This window comes from Cervus canadensis, chromosome 2 (assembly GCF_019320065.1).
Source record: "Cervus canadensis isolate Bull #8, Minnesota chromosome 2, ASM1932006v1, whole genome shotgun sequence".
NCBI lineage: Eukaryota > Metazoa > Chordata > Mammalia > Artiodactyla > Cervidae > Cervus > Cervus canadensis.
The window spans coordinates 89,150,505-89,170,623 of record NC_057387.1 but is presented as its reverse complement, the minus strand read 5'-3'; the positions used below and the strand labels follow the sequence as shown (position 1 = coordinate 89,170,623).

At 50.9% G+C, this 20,119-nt stretch overlaps 1 protein-coding gene across 3 annotated transcripts; it reads right to left on the bottom strand.

The window, feature by feature from the left end:
• Positions 1-162: 162 nt before the first annotated feature.
• On the bottom strand, positions 163-18,582 carry CC2D1B (coiled-coil and C2 domain containing 1B). 3 transcript variants are annotated; one of them, XM_043461329.1, is made up of 25 exons: positions 18,450-18,582; positions 16,800-16,886; positions 15,469-15,613; positions 14,315-14,418; positions 13,803-13,961; positions 13,237-13,362; positions 12,874-13,033; positions 12,478-12,659; positions 12,246-12,321; positions 12,038-12,148; positions 11,829-11,959; positions 11,549-11,621; positions 11,212-11,348; positions 10,690-10,804; positions 10,440-10,612; positions 9,931-10,056; positions 9,332-9,390; positions 9,128-9,244; positions 8,680-8,753; positions 8,485-8,543; positions 8,228-8,279; positions 7,690-7,789; positions 7,433-7,523; positions 6,185-6,314; positions 163-498 (listed from the first exon to the last, which is right to left on the bottom strand). In XM_043461329.1, the coding sequence occupies exons 2-24, from the start codon at positions 16,863-16,865 to the stop codon at positions 6,186-6,188; spliced, it is 2,565 nt and encodes an 854-aa protein (XP_043317264.1). In that variant the 5' UTR covers positions 16,866-16,886; positions 18,450-18,582; the 3' UTR covers positions 163-498; position 6,185. The 3 variants fall into 3 exon arrangements, with proteins under 3 accessions (XP_043317264.1, XP_043317265.1, XP_043317266.1); XM_043461330.1 differs by lacking the exon at positions 163-498 and adding an exon at positions 3,508-5,908; XM_043461331.1 differs by lacking the exon at positions 163-498 and adding an exon at positions 3,508-3,766.
• Between the last annotated feature and the right edge of the window lie 1,537 nt (positions 18,583-20,119).

The window sequence follows — 20,119 nt, the reverse complement described above, 5'->3', positions numbered from 1 at the left end:
GTTATAATATACACTAGAAGCATTTTATTTATTTTTGGCGTCACCACATGGCTTACAGGATCTTAAGTTTCCTGACCAGGAATTGAATCCTGTGGCTCTGGCAGTGCAAGTGCCAGGTCCTTCCTAACCACTGGACCACCAGGGAGCTCTCTACATTGAAGGTATTGTTAAAAATATTTTATTGAGAAATAATTTAAACTTCCAGGAAAGTGGCAAGTTAAAACAAACGAACAATCTATGTATGCTTTACCCAGATTCACCGGTTATTTACAGATTAACTTGTTTGCTTTATCAGTGTTCCTTTCTCTCCTTTTCTCTCCGTAAAAAACTGAGGCATTGAGAAGTACATACATTGCACACATCAAAGTCCTTCACCCCTAAGTATGTTAATGCTTACTTCCTACAAATAAGGGTATCCTCTCACATCACCGCAGGACAGGCTCCACTTCAGTTTGACACTTTAACCCAGCGTCCTTCCCATCCAGTGAAGCTTCCAGCCTAGATCAGAACATGGTAAGTTTCTGTCATGACTCACCTTTATTTTTTATGTCATTGATATTTTTGCTGAATATAGGTTTTTCCAACTCATTTAACAGAAAATGCCCCATTTTTAACTTGGTTGGTATTTCCTCAGAATTAGATGAATTATGCATTCTTGGCCAGAATCCTACCCAAGTGATGTTGTGTCCTTCTTGGGACATCACATCATGGGTCACTTAGATGTATGTCCTTCTGCCCCTCATTGATGATAAATTTTTACCCAGTCAAGGTGTTGTCTGGTTTCTCCACTGGATATTTCCCCTCTTAGAACAAATAACTGGTTTGTGTAGACACTCTGTGATCATATGGAGATCTTACTCATTGAAACGTCCCCTTAGATTTAGCACTCTGATGTTTCTTGCCTGAGTTGATCTTTTACTATGATGGCTTCAAGATTTTTCAATTCCAGCACTTCCTGTTTATCAGTTGCACTTGATTTACCTATAAGCAAACACCCTTCTTTTTATACACACACACACACACACACACACACACACACACACACACATATATATGTAAGTTTAATGCTGGTAAAGAATCCTCCTGCAATGCAGGAGACCTGGGTTTGATCCCTGGGTTGGGAAGATCCCCTGGAGAGGGAAATGCTACCCACTCCAGTATTCTTGCGTGGAGAATTCCATGGACTATTCAGTCCATGGGGTTGCAAAGAGTCAGACATGACTGAGCGACTCTCACTTCACTTTCACTTTAATGCCCAACTTGTGGGTGTGGGTGTGTGGGTGTGTATGGGTGGGTGTGTGTGTGTGTCGGTGTGTGTGTATATGGGTGGGTGTGTGTATATGGGTGTGTGTGTGTGTGTGTGTGGCTGGGGAGTGCTGCACTACACAGTATGTGGGATCTTAGTTCCCCAACCAGGGATTGAAATCACATCTCCTACTTTGGAAGTACGGAGTCTTAACCCCTAGACTGCCAAGAAAGTTCCCAAAGCCCTTCTTTCTTATTTACTCATTTAATTAACTTTCATTCTGGACTTGGGATTACTCTTTGAATGGTTCTAATTCATTATTTAGGTGAGCTCCCACATCCTTGTCACATGCTCCTGTTTCTTAACACTTCCTTTTCTGGCCTAACAAGATGCCCCAGTGCCATCTTGTGCTTACCCTGCCCCAGCCTTGGAATCAGTTGGGTGTTTTTTTTAGTAGAAGTGGTATTAGAAGGCAAGACTCGGTTTTACCTGTGACATATGTGACGCATGCTGATCATTTTCTCCTTAATGAAAAATTTACTTTAGTCAGACCAAATAGATTTCACAACCCACGGTTTGAAAAACACTGCTCTAGGGCAGCTCACTTCCTTGTCACTGGCATTTTCTAAAACCCCAGGCCAAGGAGGAGGCTGGTCCCTCTGCAGTGAAAGGACAGTTCCAAAAATCCCCTAGAAGGTAGTGCAGGCCCAAGACAGCGAGAGGCTGCTCCCCGGCGGCTGGAGCTAGGCCTAGTACTTGGCATTACAGGCTGTGGAGCTCCCTTCAGGTTAGTAGCTGTTTTCTGAGGCCCAAAGGTGTCTGTTGTTTTTGTTTAGTCACTCAGGTCTGTCCAACTCTCGTGACCCCATGGACTATAGCCCACCAGACTCCTCTATCCATGGGATTCTCCAGGCCAGAATACTGGAGGAGTGCCATGCCCTCCTCCAGGGAATCTTCCTGATCCAGGGATTGAACTGCATTGGATTCTTTACTGCTGAGCCACTGGGGAAGCCCAAGGTTTATCCCTCTTCTGTTGGGCCGGAGGGGAAAATCCACATTCTACATCTGCTTCTTCATAGGCTTCACTGATCGTGGCTGCAGAGGGCTGGGATTGTAACCTTTCCCATAGACTGGGAGCTTCCAAAGGAAGAACGGGTGCCCACTGAACACCAGCTTGTGAGGACCAAGCCCTGGACTGTCACCCCCTACACCTGACAGGCACCGGATGCACTTGTTAACAGGGGTAGTAGGAACTTGGGGTCCAACATCCAGCTTGGTCTACACTGGAGCTTCTACAGGAGCTGGCTCTCTTGGTTCTGTCCTACAGGAGTTACCTTTCTTCCTTCTCAGCTGAACAGACCTTGCAGTTGTACACGTTTCTCACAGATCAGTGCAAACCTTTCTAAGAACAGACTCTGTCCTTGCAGAGTCGGGTCCATTCTCAACTGCATAAAATGTCCTTTATATTTAATGAAATCATCTTGTGGAATTGGACATAAGATAGCCAAGGCTAGTTTACTGTCTTCCCTTGTTTCACTTTTGTTTTTATATACTGTATGCTGTATAGAACTGGAAACATCAGTTTCTAAATAAATAAGGCAGATTCTTCTATAATGTAAACTCAGATTGAGATATAGAGATCCTATAATGAGGAATAGAACTGCCATTCTGGTATTACTACATTTTAAAAAAATTACCAAATTCTCACCAAATGCTAGGCAGTGTAGTTTCTCCAGTTTTTTTAAATCAACATGTATCTGAGCACCTACTGGACTCTTATTGGTCAGTTGCTCAGTCATGTCTGACTCTGCAACGCCATGAACTGCAGCATGCCAAGCTCCCCTGTCCTCCAGTATCTCCTGGAATTTGCTCAAATTCATGTCCATTGAGTCAGTGACACTGTTTAACTATCTGCTCCTGTCACCACCTTCTCCTCCTGCCCTCAATCTTTCCCAGCATCGGGGTCTTTTCCAATGAGTCGGCTCTTCGCATCAGGTGGCCAAAGTATTGGAGCTTCAGCTTCAGCATCAGTCCTTCCAGAAAATATTCAAAGTTCATTTCCTTTATGATTGACTGGTTTCTAGGGCTGTAGATATATTGAACTTTGCCCTGTTTAAGTTCCCATCTAGTGTCTTCCCTCACCTACACTGGTTCCTGAATGCTGGTAAGCCCAGAATTTCCAACTAAATTTTCTTCTATCATAACTAGTCACTTGCGGAATAATTTATGCATTTAATGCACTTCAGACAATAAGAAATCTGTTTCTATAAAAAGTCTGTGATAGTTGTTTGTTTTAATAATGCTGAAATAATTTTAGTAATGATGGTAACGGGACTTGGAGGACTATAATGTAGCCAGAAGGGAGAAGGAGCATAAGAGGAATGAGAATGTCCATTTTAGAGTTTGGGAAGCTGAGGCTAAGAGAAGGGAAGAATCCATCTGTGATGGAACTGAATCAGGTGCAAGCTTCCTTCTGCCAGTCTCAGCCCCAGAGTTTCATCTTCAAAGCAGCTGCCTTAACTTAAGGGATAAACGAGTGTTTAAAAACTGCCCACAAATATTTGGAAAACAAGCACTCAAAAACTGGGAAGCAACAATATAGGTTTTAGAATAGAACCGTGAGAAAGGAACGTAATAAAATGCAAACTAGTCTGCCCTTTAGTTGTGAGCAAGACTTCCTGATTCTAAGATAAATTCCTTCCATATTGTATTCAGAAGAAAGTATGTCCTATATAATTGAAAAGAAATTTTAAAATTTAAAAAGGATTTGGGCCATGGCTGGTTCCCAACTGCCCACAAGTCACTAATCTGCACTGCTGAAATGCTGTATTTGAATAAATCTTAGCACAAGATGAGGCTGGGCAGGCTCCTCCCATGCCAGTGACCCCTGCATGCCTGGGCTACAACAAAGGCCTTTTAAGAACCTTAGTTTCTAAGTCCAGTGGGCGGTTTTGCCTTACCTCTCTCAGCCTGGAGGTTCTGGTTTTCAAAAAGCAAAGGACAGTGAAGCAGAAGGAAATTGAACAGGTTATGATGAGAAATTGTTGAACCACAGAAAAAAACTTGCTATCCGATTTCTAGCAGAGGACTGAGTTTAGACATTCCTAGTACTGGTCGGAAACGTCAAGCCTTCTTAGCACTTACAAACCCTAAGGGAAGACTAGGTTGAGTCAGGAACCCTCTTCTGGTTCCCTCTCTGCTCTAGGCCACCTTATGAGGGCTGACAGCCCTCCTTTTCATTCTAGATGGCTGCTTGTATGACACACAGATACGACTGCATTTAAGTGTTAAGTCTCACATCTATGGAATTTTTAGTAAGTTAAGATTAGCCTTCTAGCTAGACTAGCTTTCTAGCTCTCAGAAGTTATCTGTTGTCCCTGTTGTTACACTATAAGCTCTGCTCTTAAGGGCAGGGAAGTGTGGTCCAGCTGCATCCCAGAAAAAGACGCACACACAAAAGCTCAATCCCAAACTTGTGTGTTTGCAGGACTACAATCATCAGTAAGTTGAATGTATCTGCTTCATGTAGAGCCTTAAAATATTATCTTCAGGAATGCTTTGTTAAACAATGTTTCAAAGAAAGGGGGGAAAAGATGGGGTGTTAAAGTTTATTTTTAAGAGATGTAGACTACTGCAGTTTTGAACATTAAGTCTACTGCAAATATTGATATAAATCCCTCCATGATCTCCATCTGTTCACAAAAATAAATCCAGAGAATTTCTTGGGAAGAAATTTAGGGATTTCCCTAGGTGATTAGATGAAGAGGCAAGGCTTCTCCTGCCCTGTCTCTGAAGAGGAAGCCATACCTGTTTCTGTCAATTAACAAATGTTACTGCCACTGTGGCTTTTAAAAAGTGATGGGGTGGGGGTGGTGGGGGGCAGTGACAGGGAGCAGGGCTTTTGTTTAAGACTTTGATGGTTATTTTGTGAGAACGTAAATCCCCTACAATGAATTAGACCTAGTTTCTTAAATAAAACCAGTTACATTCTACATATTTATATAAATTTTTTTTTCTTTCTTCCTCAGTTAACAGTCTCAGTCTCAGGTACATGGACCTAACTCAAGATAACCTGCTCTCACTTCCCACCACACAGTCCTGAACAAAATCCCACTGAGAGCATTGGGAAGCAGGGAGGCTACGGCAGCAGCTGTCGGGAGGCAAGGCACAGGCGGGGCTGGGGTCAACTGAGTTGGGGGGACAGGCGGCTGCCGACCAACTGGAGTCACAGAACCCTGCCCCGCCCTATGGGGAAGGGGGTCCGGATCACACTCGCGCTTTCCCATCCCTTACAGTTTTATCTTTTAAAGGCACGTCTAGAAATGGTGCAAATGGGGGCTGGGGCAGGTTGCAAACAGTTGATTCACAGGGGTTAAGGGGTTGGTTACAAGGCTCCATGGCAGAGCGGTGAGGCTGTCCTTGCCCTGCCCGGACAGAGAGGGAGGGGAAAATCCTGGAATCCAGCCTGCTTTGGTGGAGGCCTGGGGAGAGGCCAGCAACGGGAAAGACCAGAGCCGTGGTCAGTAATGCACGTGCTTAACAGGTCTTTGGTACTTGTTTAGCAGCATCTCCTTTATGTACAAAGACTTCTGTAGCCAGCGAAGCCCAGGGGGAAAAGCTGGAGAAGAGTCTCCAGCCTGACTCCACTCCAGCGTTGACCCTCTGTTGCAAACGGGCACAGAGCACAGAAGTCTAAACTGCATGAATGTCCAAGTAGGTTTCAGGAAGGGTTCCCTGACAACAACCTGGGAGAGTTAGCTTCCTTCCCCAGTTCTACTGAATATCGTGAACCAACCTGAGCCCAACCCAACAGTTTTGCCTCTTGGTCTTCCTCACAGATGAGAAATTCCTCGGTTTTCTCCTTAGATATGAGTTGAGTACCGGAAGGGTTCCCATGGGGCCCAGGCAGACGTTCCAAGGGCCCAGAGAGCTGCCCACCTCACAGGCCCCTGGGCTCCAGGACCAGCCAGTTCTCGGTGACCATCTGCACGTCTTGGCCACTCAGAGGCTCCCGCAGCCTCACCTTCACCTCCAGCTTGCCCCCAGTGGGCTTCCTCCCATCCAGGACCTGTGAGGACCGCGGAGAGGGAGATGGTAACTGAGAGGTGGGGCGGGGACCGGCAGCTCCCTGTGCTCACAAGGTGAGAGAGAAGCTAAAGTATCCTGCATGTCAACAGAAGAGTCTCCATTTCTGGACAACCCCAACCTCCTGCTGTTTGGGTTCGGTGGTTTTAGGTACGTCTCAGAAGATACATCAATCCAAATAAGGGCCAGTGCTCTGAAGTGGGGGTGAGAAGCCTAGAGCTGTGCTGACTCAGTTTGCCCCACGGTCCCCATGGTAACTCCTAGAAGAAATGCTCTGGCTTTAAGGCACAGCCTGAAAACCACTGAGCCCAAACCCTCCGTTCACAGAGGGCATGAGGGACACAGTCACACGGTTCACTGTGCAACAAGGTCAGGATATGCCCGCCTTTTCGCCCACCGTGTGCTTCCTCCTGTGCGGGAGACGAGGCAGCTGGAGTACAAAGCAGTGCTACAGGCTCTGAAGTCTGACCCACCTCACTGGGGCTGACACAAAGCAGGCCCCACTTAAGAACAACTCTCCCAAGCAGGCAGAGGCAATGTAGCAGGAAAAGCCTCCGTCTGTGAAGGCACCAGCCGAGGTCTGGGCCCAGCTCTGCCAGAGCCCCTTCTCTGTTGATCTCAGTTGCTATCGTCAGGGGCACATCCCTGTGAAATTCAGTGAGTTCAGGGAAGCTTAAGGAGTTGTCTGGGGGTGATTCCTAAGCAGACTAGCTGCATTCTGGTAGGTCCCTCCTTGGGACTACCTTATCAACTTTATGTCCAGAGTTTGTTCTACTTCATCGTGTTGCCACAACTGCCTCAACAAAAGCCTGCTCCCAGATACCTAGGAATTCATGGGTGCCACATGGACAGCCATGATCAGGCCCCTCAAGGGAACATGAACAGCTCAGAGTGTTGTGGAAAGAGTATAGCTACTTCCTTTCTGACAGAATGAAATTTTCTCAGACCCTCTGTATTTCATCATTTGTGAAATGGGAATAGCACATACTCTACAGCACACTTACGGATATTTTTAAATTAACAAGCACCAAAAACCCTACAACAGGGATTCAGTGAATGTTGGCCCTTTTCTGGCCACGTCCTCCAGTTTTCCCACCTTACCTCCACAATCTCTCTGATCTCACACTCATTCTCCAGCCGCTCCAGTTTCAGGTGGGCTGTGCCAACCAGCTTGTCACTTCTGAAGAAGGATCTGGAAAGCCAAGAGTCAGCAGAGGACTGGACTGGGCAAGGACAGCAGAAATGAGCTGGCTAAAACCAGCACAAGAAAACTGAATAGTGGCAGGGGCAGGGGCAGCAACAGAAGCCAATCCTTCCTCCCAGCCCACCTTGGCAGTGTTTGACCGATGGGCCCTCACCCTTTGTGGAAGATTTCAAACTTGATTCCTTTGTTTTGAATCACTCTCCTGAAGCCCCGGTGGTTTCGGTTGATAGTTAGTTTGAAGAGTTGATCAAATTCTGCAAGAGGGGGAGAAGGAGGGACTTGGCTTGCAGGGATCTCCTGACCAAGTGGAAACTGGCCCACGTGCCTCCACCCTGTCTTTCTGCCTGCAATTCAGAGTTACTGCCACCAGAGGGAGGCAGAGCATCCAAATCCTGGCTTTGAAGTTCACCTGGACAGTTCTTGTTAGATGCCTGGAATGTGGAGTCAGGATTCCTGGATTCAAGTCCCATTTCCACCACCTCTGCTTTAAGGCCCTATGCAAATCCCTTTTCCTCTCTGAGCTTCAGCTTCTCCAACTACATTCGAGACGTAGTAGTCATACCTGCCTTTATCTCCCAAGGTAAGCAGACCAAGTAAGATAATAGATCTGAAAGTACTCTGGAAACACAAGTGCTGCACACATGTATCAGAGGGGGAGGGGAGAAGGAAGCAGCCCGCATGTAGGTCCTCACCTGGAGAGTTTGTGTTTTTCACCACAGCTGTTTTGTTTTTTTGAGCCTGGTCCTAAAGCAGTGAGAAGAGAGAAGTCAGGACAGCTTGAAAAAAAAAAAAAAAAAAACAGATACAGGCCCAGGAGCTCTGGTCTACATCAGTGCTGAGGGAAGGGACCCCGAGAGGGAATGAGACCGAGGGATGGGGAGAAAAAGAGCACAGGGCCTTGGAAGGGGAGATGGAGTTCACAGGACCCTCCTGCTTATTGGAACCTCACCGAATTAGGGTAGTGGAACTCAAACCGCACAAAAGCATCCAAGTCGTCAGGGGTCACCCCTAGGAAGGAGGAAGACGAGTCAGGGTCACAGGGAGTAGCCAGGAGCCCCAGCACTTGACACAGAGGGAGAGCTACTGCCTCCTCCTGGCCAGGGCTGGAGCATCTGGACAAGAGTAGGGGTGGCCCCAGGGCTACCTGGAGGGGCTGGGAGGTTCATTCCCCGGACAACAATCAGATGCATTTCTGTGCTGTTGAGTTCTGCAAAGATCCTAGAGCCAGGAAGCAAGGAAAGCAAAGTGAAGGAGAGCAGTGGGAAAAGGTTCCCTTTTCCAATGCCTGCCTATCCAGCTGGGTGGCGGCCAAGAGGAGAGTGGGCCCAGGGAGGCAAAACTTGCCTGAGCAGCAGAGCTGGAGTGAAGGCCTCTCGGTCTGTGACTCTAGTACAGGGCGCCTGCCCCAGCGACCACACAGCTCCAAGCCCCTCTTCACAAGCAGGCACCACATCCTGCCCCTCTCCAGCCCCAGGGCCTATGTCAGGGCCAAGCCCGAGCAGCCTCACTCAAGGGACCTAAGTCTCCACCCCTGGCTCCCAGCCTCTTGCCCAGTCCTGCATGGAGCCACGGTCTCCCTTAGGCTTTGGCACCTCACAGTCTGGAATGTTTTCAACTCAAAGTGGTGGCTAGGAGGGTCAAGGCCTTGAGCCTGGGCCAGCTGCAGGATTTCAAGCTGCTTCTTGCGGTCTTGAGCAAGCTTCTCAAACCTGACAGGAAAAGGTGTGCACATCAGTGCGGCAGTGCTCACTTCCTGCTCCCCACCCCACAAGCTGTAGCCCCAGCCCTGCACTCACCGGGTGGTCTCAGCCACATTGCCCTGGTGCATGAACTGCTTGGAGAACAGCAGACACTTCTGAAAATGGGGTTCAGAGTGACTCCGTGGTCCAGGATAGGACCCAGCTAAGCTGGCCTTCAAGGCCTGACTTCTGAAAGCGCCAACCTTCTGTAGCCTCACCCCTCTCCTTCTCCAACATAATAACCCAAGGTCACTGTTTCCAAGTCCCACTGAACTAAGTGTTTGCTGTTTCCTCTACTGGGGATAGCCATTCCCCCAGATTCCCTTAGCAAATTCCTTTTCTTCCTCATCACTTTAGCAACCAGACTTGTAGGCAGCCATTCAGGTAGACACACCATCAGATAGACATACATACACTCCTCAAACACTTCTTTCTCCCATCTTCAAGGTAATTCCCCCTGCACTCTGTTGTTTGAACTTCATAGCCCTGCAAGAGGGGTATTAATCATCCTATTTTACAGATAAGGAAAATGTGGTTTAGAGAAGAGAAATTCCTTACCCAAGATCTCATAGCCAGTAAGCTGAAGAGCTAGAATCTGAACCCTATCTTGCCTTTCGCCAAGGGGAGGCTATGGACACTGGAAGGGGAGGACTGACCTCATGTTGCTCCAGAAGCATTTTCTGTAGCTGGGCATACACCTCCTCAGCCTTCTGAGAGAGTCGCAGGTCCTCATGGTGGATCAGGATGAAGTCACCCTCCTCATCCGTTAAGGGTGAAGGTACCTGTCCAGGTCACAAGGCCCCTCAGGGGCCCTCAAGAGTCAAATTATTCCTCTACTGAGCCAAACAGACCAGAAATCTACGCTAAATGTTTCTCCAGCTTCCAGTAACCTCAATGATGGGAACTCACTGCCTGCCATCCTGTCCCAGTGCAATGCTCTGTCACTGGCCTTGCCCGGCCTGGTCACCTCTCACCACAGGCAGGCCCCCGGGCTCTCTTGGGGTCATGGGACAGGGAGACACATAAGCAAAAGAGTTCTCAGCTGTCACCGCATCCTATTCAAGTCCCACCTCCTCCAAGCAACCTTGTTCACGGTCCTGCTCATCAGGACTGCCACCCACCTCTCTGCCGGAGAAGTCCTGCTGCTTAACCAGGCAACACTCACCTTGGAGAGGTCCACGGGGCGGCCAGCTCGCACCTGGGTGATCTGAGCCTCGAGGGATTTGGCCACCCGCAGATGGGCTTTGGCCTGCTCCAGGTCCCGGCCACGCTTGGCCTGCAGGGCTGCCCGCTGGTACTGCAGTTTCCGTGCCTCCAGCAGGGTCAGCTGCTCTCGTGCTGGAGGGGGGGACACAGGTGAAGCCATGCCACCTCTCACCACAGCCTCCCCTCCATCCCTCTTCTCTGCAGCTCACCAGATGGACTCAGCACCTCCTTAGAACTCGAGGCCTTGGGCTCAGGCAGGGGCCGTGATGAAGGGACAGGCTGTGCTGGCTTCTTGGCCGCTGGGGCCTGGGCTGGGGGTTCATCCTGCAGGCGCCCAGGAGGCTGTCACAGGGGTTCTGTCTCCCACCCTGGCCTGGACTCTCTTCATAACACTGTACTCTCACTGTGTGACCTGAGAGGAATGGCTTTCCCTCATGGACCCTAGAGAATCTCAGAACCAGAAGTCTCAAAAGTTCTCTGCGCTAACCTCCCAACGTGAGAGAGTAGGGGGAAGGGGATCGAACTGGGCTCTGAAGTCAGAAAGACCCTGGTCTGAATCCAGCTCTGTTAATTCCTAGCTGGGTGCCCTAGCCCAAGTTTTTTTCTCTATAAAATAAAAGCAAAAATATCTACCTTGCTGAGCTTGTTAATATGGACACCAATGGCTGGGTTTACCCCTTATCAGCTATTTCCCCCCACCAGTCCCTGGAGTCTTGGGCCCTCAGCCAAACCTTGTCCTCATCCTCCTCTTCCTCTACTGGGGCTGTATCCTCTGAGGAGGCCAGTTTCTGGGCAGTTGCTAAAGTAGCTGTCATCATATCCTCCTCAGTAGCCACGGTGGGCTCCAGGCCAGGTATAGGGGGGAATCCTGCAGGAGAGAGACACTGGGAGAGGGTTCAGGGAGCCTTGAGGATGCATCAGGCTGCTGTGGGTCCTGTTGGGGTCTTCTTGGGCATGGCTGGGATGGGTGGTTCCCCCAGGGTGGAGGCTGATGTGTGAGAAATCATTTCTCCCTCCCCTCCATCCTGCTCAGAGACCTCATGAGCCCCCAGGCCAAACCCCACTCACCTGGAGGAACAGGCAACTCGGCAAAGTCAACCTTCCGTCCTGCCTGGTGGGCCCGAATGGCATCTTGATATTGCTGCAAGAGGAGGGGGAGGGACCTATGGTGGGCAGCGGTCACAGGCTCCACTTAGGCAGAGGCAGAAAGAGGAAGATGAAGACAGCAGCCCCAGGAGGAAGGAGAGCCCCTGAGACAGCAAGAGCTCCAGAGACACAGACAAGATAAAGACTCAAAGACCAGGGAGCAGACGGACAGAGCTGGTCCAGGAGGGAGGCTGTAGCCCACCTTGGCAATGCGCTCGTGCATCCGGGCCTTGCGCTCATCCCCACTGCCCCGAGCGTGGGTGCCTGCCTCGCGGTACTTGTTCAGCCTCTGCTGCAGGGCATCCAGCACTGTCTGTGGCTCAGCGGGGGCCACTTGAAAGGAGAAAGGAGACAGCATCAGCTCTGCCTGCCTCCCCGCAGGTCCCCACTCCACAGTGTCCCCAGTCCTACCCGGGGCTGCTGGGATGTCAGAGGCCATCACTGGGTGCATTCGCTCCACTGCCGGGGATGTATCTGAGGGTGCTGTGGGGGCCTGGGAAGCCTGTGGAAGGGGCTTCAGGTCTGGGGAATCCAGAGCAGAGGTATAGGTATGGGTAGGGGTGCTTGGCCAGCCCTGGCCCTAGCCTGAGCAGGCTCCCCCCACCACCCCGATACTGACCCTCTGGTGCCGGGGGCATGGCACTCAGGTCCACAGGCTGCCCCTTTTCCAGGGCCTCCAGGACAGCACCAAATCTCTGCAGTAGGAACAAGGCGGGAACATAAGCCAGGGAACCCCAAGGATCTGGGCTGAAAACCCCCCGCAGACCAGTCTCACTGAAGCTTGGCCAGGTCACTGCTCACATCTGTGAAATGAGGGGCTGGACACAGGGCCTCTGAAGCAGATGCCATACCTTCCCAACCCTCATGAGCTCTCGGGCGCGGTCTAGGTCTCCAGCCCGCTTGGCATTCAGAGCAGCCACTTTGTACTCTCTCTGTCGGGCCAACAGCAGGGCCCGTGGGTCTGGGTCTGAGTCGGGTGGGGCAGAAATACCAGGGCTGCCCAAGAGGCTTGTCTCAGGCTGGGAGGGGTTGCCTATGGAGAAACAAGAGAAAGTATCAAGGTCAAAGAAGGTTTCCAGTGCCTCCAGGTCTGGCTAGCCTGAGAACATCTTAGGGAAGTTGTGACTGACACAGCCACATGTCACTGACACGGTCACTGACATGGCCACGGACAATGGCAGGATGGGGAGGCAGGCCCCAGGCCCTGACCTTGGGAACTAGGACGGGATCTGACTGTCTCCAGATACCTGGCTCCACAGAGGGGGCAGCTGGAGGTTCTGCTTCAGGGCTCCTATCGGTTGCTTCCTGGGGGGCCAAGGGCCTCCTGCCCAAGGCCACTGGAGGCGGGATCTCATCCTCACTGATCTTCCTGCCTTTCTTCACAGCAGCCAGCTGGGACTCCAGTGTCTGAGAGGGAAAAGAACCAGAAACCTAGCTAGCCACCACGGACTGCAGCCTGCCCAAAGACAGGCCAGGGGTCCTTCACCTCCACATTCTGGTGGGGAGGCTTCCCCTCTGCTGGACCAAGCTCCTCTGGTGCTTCACCCTCTGCCTTCACTGCCCTCAGCCTCACTCCTCCCAGCCCTGGTGCCCAGCCAAGCCCAACGCACCTTCAGGCCACGCTCACAGCGCCTGGCTTTGGCCGCTTCGCCTGCCTCCTTAGCACTGGCTGCAGCCTCCCGGTAGTTGCGGATCCGATCCTCTAGCAGGGCCTGCAGCCCTGGGGGCCCTCCAGCCTGTGGATACTTCAGTTCAGGGCCTGGCCACTCCAGGGCTACCTAGGCCCCTGCCACTCCCTCCTTGCAAGGAAGCTGCCCCAGAACACGAAGCTCCTGGATTCAAGGAGAAGGAGGGTCTAAAAGCCTCAAGGTGGGAGACAAAGACTCAATGGAGAGGCCAGAGGCCATGTCAGAGGCAAACACAGAGGCCCAGACAATCTGTGGAGGCCGGGAAATGGCTGTGGGGGGCGGTATGGGAGAACAGAGAGGCCTTTGAGGCCGGCAGCCAACAAGGAGTTTCTCGTGCTCAGTCTCGGCTTGGGCAGCTGCTGGAGGAGGGCCCTGGAAAGGGTCATTACTGCAGCATTCCCAGACAAGCTGTGCTCCACGAGTGTCCTACACGGGCACGCAGGCACGAAGGACACAGCCAAAGGCACACTGGAGACTCCAGAACCTACCTGAGCTGCTGGGACTGGGGCTGTCAAGAGAGCTGCCTGCACCGGAGGTTCAATGTTTTCCTGTTCCTTCTCCTCCTCAGGGCCACCCAGGCTGGCTGTCTCATCACCATCCAGGGCCCCAGCCTCCTCATCTGTACCCAGGACCTCCTGCAGCTCTGTCTGGGGAGACACAGGTCCCAAGAGTTTGGAGCCTCATGATCATACCCACGACAGGACCTGAGAATAAAGGACACTCTCCTCCAGCCATATTTCCCAGCGTCACTCACTGTGCCTGAAAGTCCCCTTTACCAGAACATTCCTACACCCTTCCAATCTGATCAGGGACAGCCCCCAAAACAGTGAAGCCTCCGTATCTGAGAATCCCCAAGTACAAAGCTCAGATGTCAGGAGACGTCTCACACCGTACAGACAGGACAAGGGCCCAGGAAAGGACATCAGCACACAGAGGGACAAACCCAGGCCTCCTCCACAGCTTGATCACAGAGCCCCCGCCACCAGCCTGGCAGACGCACCAGCAAGTCTGCATCCTCCTCCAGCCCTTCCTCCTCTTCCTCTTCTTCCACATCCCGCATGCAGTCCGCCGCCAACTTTTCAATGTGGGCCATAGGCAGAGGGGCTGGGAGAAGGGGGTCACAGAGGGTCAGAGCAACACGGAAAATGTTTCCAAGGAGTAGAGGATGGTCTTCAATCCACTGCACTGGCAGATACACCCAGGCAGCTTCCTTCCACAGTCAGAGTCCCACCTCTGCAGGGACACTTTTCTAGGCCCTCCAACAAGCATCAGGCTACTGCCTTCTCAGCCCTTTTACTGTGGCAGTTATTCACAGACATTGCCATCCGTTCCCCCTAACCACACCTTTCATAAATAAAGATTTTTAACTTGTGAGCTTCCCAATGATTCCACAAAATAGGTAATACTGGGAATTCCCTGGCAGTCCAGTGCTTAGAACTCTGTACTTTCACGTCTGAGGAACCAGCCAGGGAACTAAGATCAGATAAGCCACACAGCACAGGTACCATTCCCCCCGCCCCAAAGGTAATATTATCCCCATTTTACATATGAGTAAACTGAGAACTTTATTAATTTCCCTAACATGGCAATCTTGGTAAACAGCAGAGCCAAGATTCAAACCCAGGCTCATCAAACCCAAAGCAGGTTTGCACTGAGAAAGAAGTGATGGCCATGGTTCTCCCAGACCAGTCAGTCCCTTCAGGGTCCTCTCCTTGTCCTCAGCTCAGGGACATGTGGGATGGGAGATGGTTTTCTCTGAGGGTTCCTGGCTCTCTCTGACCTCACCCAACAGGCTTCAGGTCTCTGTCCTCTTCAGGCTGGGGAGGAAGATACCACTTATTCGTTCATTTGATACAATTTCTGTGCACTCATTGTGTGACCGATTCAGTCTGTGCTGAGTCCCTAGCCTATACCAGGCCCAGAGACTCAGACTGTCCAAAGGGAGAGGGTGCAACCCAGGAAGGAGTGAGCTCCCCCCACACAACACACAGTAAGTGAGCAGAGCAAGATGGCCTCTCGGTGGGGATGCTGCAGATGGGACATGAATACAGAGGGACCAGGTGATCTGGCTGGCTCCCCGCAGCTGTGAGGAAAGGCCCCTCCAACCACCTGCCTGAGCCCACCTGGTCCCCGCACCAAGTGTGGCAAACTCACCCTGCCCCTTGGGTGCCGGTTTCCTGCCTGTGGTCCCTGCTTCCCCAGTGAGAGCCAGCAACTCAGCCTCCAGGTCCCCCTCGTCTTCAGTCTCCTCCACCCCCAGCAGCATGTCCTCAGGGCTGAACTCCACAAAGAGCCCGAGCTGAGAGCAGAGAAGGTTTCTTAAGAACCATACAATGAGGAGAGGGTGGAGCCCAGACCCAGAGTCAATCCCCAGGAGCTAAGCGGCTCCCTGTGGGGCCTGATGTGCAGAAAGCGAAACTAAGGCCTGAACATTACTCCTTGGGACACTTAACTCCCTGGTGACTCTACAAAGAACTCAGTAAGATCACACTGCCATTACTATTACTAACAATAACAGCACCAGCTGCCAGGCAGGGTCCCTGGCAGCCTATGTGACTATCTTAGTTTTCAAAATCCTAAGGTAGATCCTATTTCCTTTTAAATTGTGGTAAAACACACGTAACATGAAAATTACCATCTTAACCATTTTTAAGTGTAGAGTTCAGTGGCATTAAATACATTCACACTGTTGCATAACTATTATCACCATCTTGCAAAACTGAAACTCTACACCTATTAAACAACTCCCCATTTCCCCTCCGCCCACCCCAAGGGTAACCACTGCTCTACTCTCTGTCTTTATGAGTTTGACTACACTACCTAAAGTGGGTCCTATTTTTATCTCCATGTTCAGATGAAACTGAGACAGCCCTGAGAGTGTGGCAGGGCTAGAATTTAAAATAAGGTCTTAAGGGACTTCCCCGGCAGTTCAATGATTAAGACTCCATGCTTCTACTTCAAGGGGAGTAGGTGTGATCTCTGGTCAGGAAACTATAATAAGCTCTCACATGCCACAAGTTGCAGCCAAAAATTTAAAAAAAAAAAAAAATGAGGTCTTGTGACTTGAGTCTATGCCCTTTATCCTACCACCTCCCTTACCTGCCTCTTTTAAGACAGTAACAATACGCTAAGAAGTCTCAAATTTGGGCCGAAAAGAAATAAAGGGAGAAAGTGAGCACGCAGATCCAATCAGAACACCCTAAATTTTGGTGGTTCCTGAACTCTCTGGATCGTTCACATGGAGATGGCCATTGCAGGAGGAAGCCTGGGTTGAAAACAAGAGAGTTCAAGCCTTAGCTTCCACATGTGTGTGCCAGGGGGTGGTCCAGAGGGTCTCCATGGGTTCTGCCAGCTCCAGGAGGCATGGCTCAAAGTCGCTAGACTTAACAAGGAAACCACACAGGTGACCCAGTTTGCCCAAGTTGTCAGAGACCCTTACCCTCAGACTGACTCAGAAGTGAAGGTGAAGAAGGCTATATCCATACCTGCTTGGCAGCTGCCACACCCTGGCCACTGGCCGGAGGGCCCTTCCGAGGTCTTGGCCCTGGCATCTTGACAGCCTGGATACCTGTCTAGTGGGGAGTGGAAGAAACTCAGATGAGAGCAGCTTACAAGCCCCGCCCCCAACAGGTGTGGTTAGTAAACTCCCAACTCAGAGAAAGAAGGCAATGCTTAATATGCTTAACATCCAAGGCTGAAATACCTAAGCTGGAAGTAGAGCACTGAAGCAAGCAACACAGAAGATGGAAGGGAGGGGACCACCTATTAATACCATTAAGAGGGGAGAGTGGACACAATAAAAAAGTCACTGAACTGACTTAACCTGGATTAAACCCAAGAGGTTGAGTGGTGAGTGGCCTAAGAAGGCAGATCAGGGAAGTTAACTCCAGGTTCAGGGAGGGTGTAAGGCTTGGCAGGATTCAGAAAGGCTCTAAAACAGTGCTGTTAAGCATGGCTGCGCTATGTGGCTACTGACGTTTAAATTTAATCCAGTTAAAGCTTCTGTCCTTCAGTTAGTGGCTACCATGGGCCAGCACAAATAATGAACATTTTCATCACTGCAGCGAGTTCTATTGGACAGTTCTGCTCTAGAGAAATCTGACTCGGTATTCTGATTCTCTCGGAGATCTCACAACCATTTCCTGGACCTACTATGTATCAGACCTTGTGCTAGGCACCGGAGGGCAGGAGTGGACGTGACATGCCCTCAGCTCTCAAGGAACAGTCACAGGGTGGGGAGCCCCTCACCACTGGACAAAACCCAAACAGGGATGTGCCAGGCGCCACGGCTGCCCAGGGCCGGCCCTTATCCAGCAGAGAGAGGAAAGGCTTCTTGGAGAAGGTGATGCCTGTGCTGAGTCACGAACATGTTGAGGGGGAGGGAGGGGAATAGGATTCCAAACATAGGGAACAACCTGATAATGGTTCTGAGGTGACAACAGCTTGACTTGCACAGGGCAACTAAGCTGGGATTAGTGCGGCATACAGTGTGAGACAAGCGAAACTGAAAATGTTAGCAAGGGGCAAATGAGGAAAACTCTGAAGCCTAAAGTAGTTTGGGCACGGTTCTGAAGGCAAAGGACGTGAGGGGATGAGGTCGGCGATTCAGAAACATGCCCCCTGTCTGCAGAAAGGACGGACGGAAGGAGGGAGAACACAGGCTGGACACCGAGCATCGTGAATCGGTCCCGGCGAAAAGGGGAGAGGCTGAGGGACCGTGAAGGCGGTGTTGAGGAGGGAGAGAAGTGGACCTAATCCAGAGTTAGGGGGTACAACCAGCAGGACTCCGAGATTAACTGGCTGTGCGCGCACGGGAGGAGGCGCTCAGAGTGACTGACTCCAAGGCGTCAGATTTCAGTGACTTGGGTGTACGGCGGGTGGTCAACTGAGCGGGGGACATGAAGCGAGTGGGTCGGCGAGACCCGCCAAGTCTGCGGCTCCGGGGGCGCCCGTCTGGGTGCTGGACCCAGACGCAGGCTCTGGAGAGAGGAGGACAGGGAGTGCGCAGGCGAGGCGAAGCCGGGGACCCCACTCCCGCGGCAGGACGCGCCGCCCTGCCCAGCCCTGCCCGGCCGCCTCCATCTCCCCCGCCGTCCCCTCCTCTTCCCTCGCCAGAGAGCGGGTTCGCGGCATACCTCGCGGCGGATCCGAAACCGACCCGGGCCTTCTCCCGCCCGGTGCCGCCCAGGCCTCCCGCGGCCCCAGGGCCGCCGAGGCAGCCGTGACAGGAAGCGCCCCCGCGGGAGACGCCTCGCGCTCTAACACGTGACTCCACGGCCGGTGCGGCGCGGATCACGCATGCGCAACGCGAAGCGGGCGTGGCGCTCCAACAGGTGACTCCAAGGGTGGAGTTCTCAGCGCGCAGGCGCCTTCGGGCAGGTAACGCGAAGTTATCTGGGCGGGTCTTTGGGCCGTTCCAGGTTGTTCCGCATCTGGAGCAAATGCAGCAGCCTCGCCCTCGGTACTAGCCTATTTACAGGTTTCCCGCCAACCTTCCTCCCTCACTCCCCTTCCCGAGGTTGCCTGGGTGCACGCTCACCTATCTAGCTTCAAGTCCTCGTCCCGCCCCTATCGGCGTGGAGGGGAACGTGGTGCGGCCGCCGCCCTATAGGAGTGATTTCTCTGCCTTACCATCTCTTTCAGTGTCTTTTATAATTTGAGTCTCTAGGGAAAGGGGCTCACAGATTCCTCTTAATCTTGCAGCATCTAAAGTTACCTTTTCTAATCAGAAGGCGGGTTTAATCCTTAAGATATGAGAGGCAGTACTCATTGCATCTCTTTATAAAGTCACTTCAGTTTAACACCAAGTTCTTCCTCTCCTACCCTGCAAGTGTAAGGGGGTAGTGTAAGGGGGGATCGGGGGAGAGAAGCTACCTCCTGGAACCTTGCGAATCGTTTCCTCCTGCCTGTCTCCTAAACTTCTGAATTATCTCCCAGTTTCCTTGGACAAAGAGCTTTTCCACCTCCTTTTTGGTGATTTCTCCGAGGAAGAGACTGTCTTTACTATTTTATATTTTTTAAAACTCAGCTTAAAAAAAAAAAAACAAAAAACTCAGCTTTTCTTCTTGGCATACCGTTTGGCATGCAGGATCTTAGTTCCTTGATCAGGGATCCATCCAATACCGCTGCAGTGGAAGTGGAGTCTTAAGCACTGAACCATCAGGGAATTCCCCATCTTTATTGTTTTAAAAAGGGAATTTCAGGGAATCCCCTGGCGGCTCAGAGGTTAAGACTCCGGGCTCTCACTGAAGAGGGCCCAGGTTTGGTGCGGCAACCAAGATCCCACAAGCCACACGGGGTAGCCAAGAAAAAAAGTGTTAGAAGTAAATAAAGTGGAAATTTCACTCATTTCTTTTCATTAAATTTGAATGATAAATAGTTAAGACATTCAAAAATGTACAATATGTAACATTCGCTAGAATGCAAGCTACTTAAAGGCAGAAGTTTTTGTGCTTTAAGTTATCTAGGGCAGTGCATGGTACATAGTAGGCACTCAACAGTTTCTATTTCTTGTGTGAGTTAAATACATGGGCACTTACCTCAAGTTTGAGAAATATAGTTGAAGCCATCTGTCCACCTCTCATGTTGCAACCCTTTCCCAAAGAGATATCCACTCTCCTGATTTTGGTATTCCTGAGCATTACTATTGCTAGTAGACATATTGTACTATGTATGTGCACATCCTTAAACAGCCGGTAGTATTTTTTTGCTAGCTTTAGCAATGTATCATTATCACTGTCTGCACATATTTTTCTTTAACTCCTTTTTATACTCAACCTTGGTTTTAAGCTTCATCCATTGATCT

Excerpts from the sequence above, each read along its gene's own strand:
- CC2D1B (XM_043461329.1), bottom strand. The coding sequence starts at position 16,865 with ATGCCAGGGCCAAGACCTCGGAAGGGCCCTCCGGCCAGTGGCCAGGGT. Across the intron at positions 11,960-12,037 it reads TGACATCCCAGCAGCCCCGG|TGGCCCCCGCTGAGCCACAG; the intron begins GTAGGACTGGGG and ends TCTCCTTTCAAG. Across the intron at positions 8,754-9,127 it reads AAAACATTCCAGACTGTGAG|GATCTTTGCAGAACTCAACA; the intron begins GTGCCAAAGCCT and ends TCCTGGCTCTAG.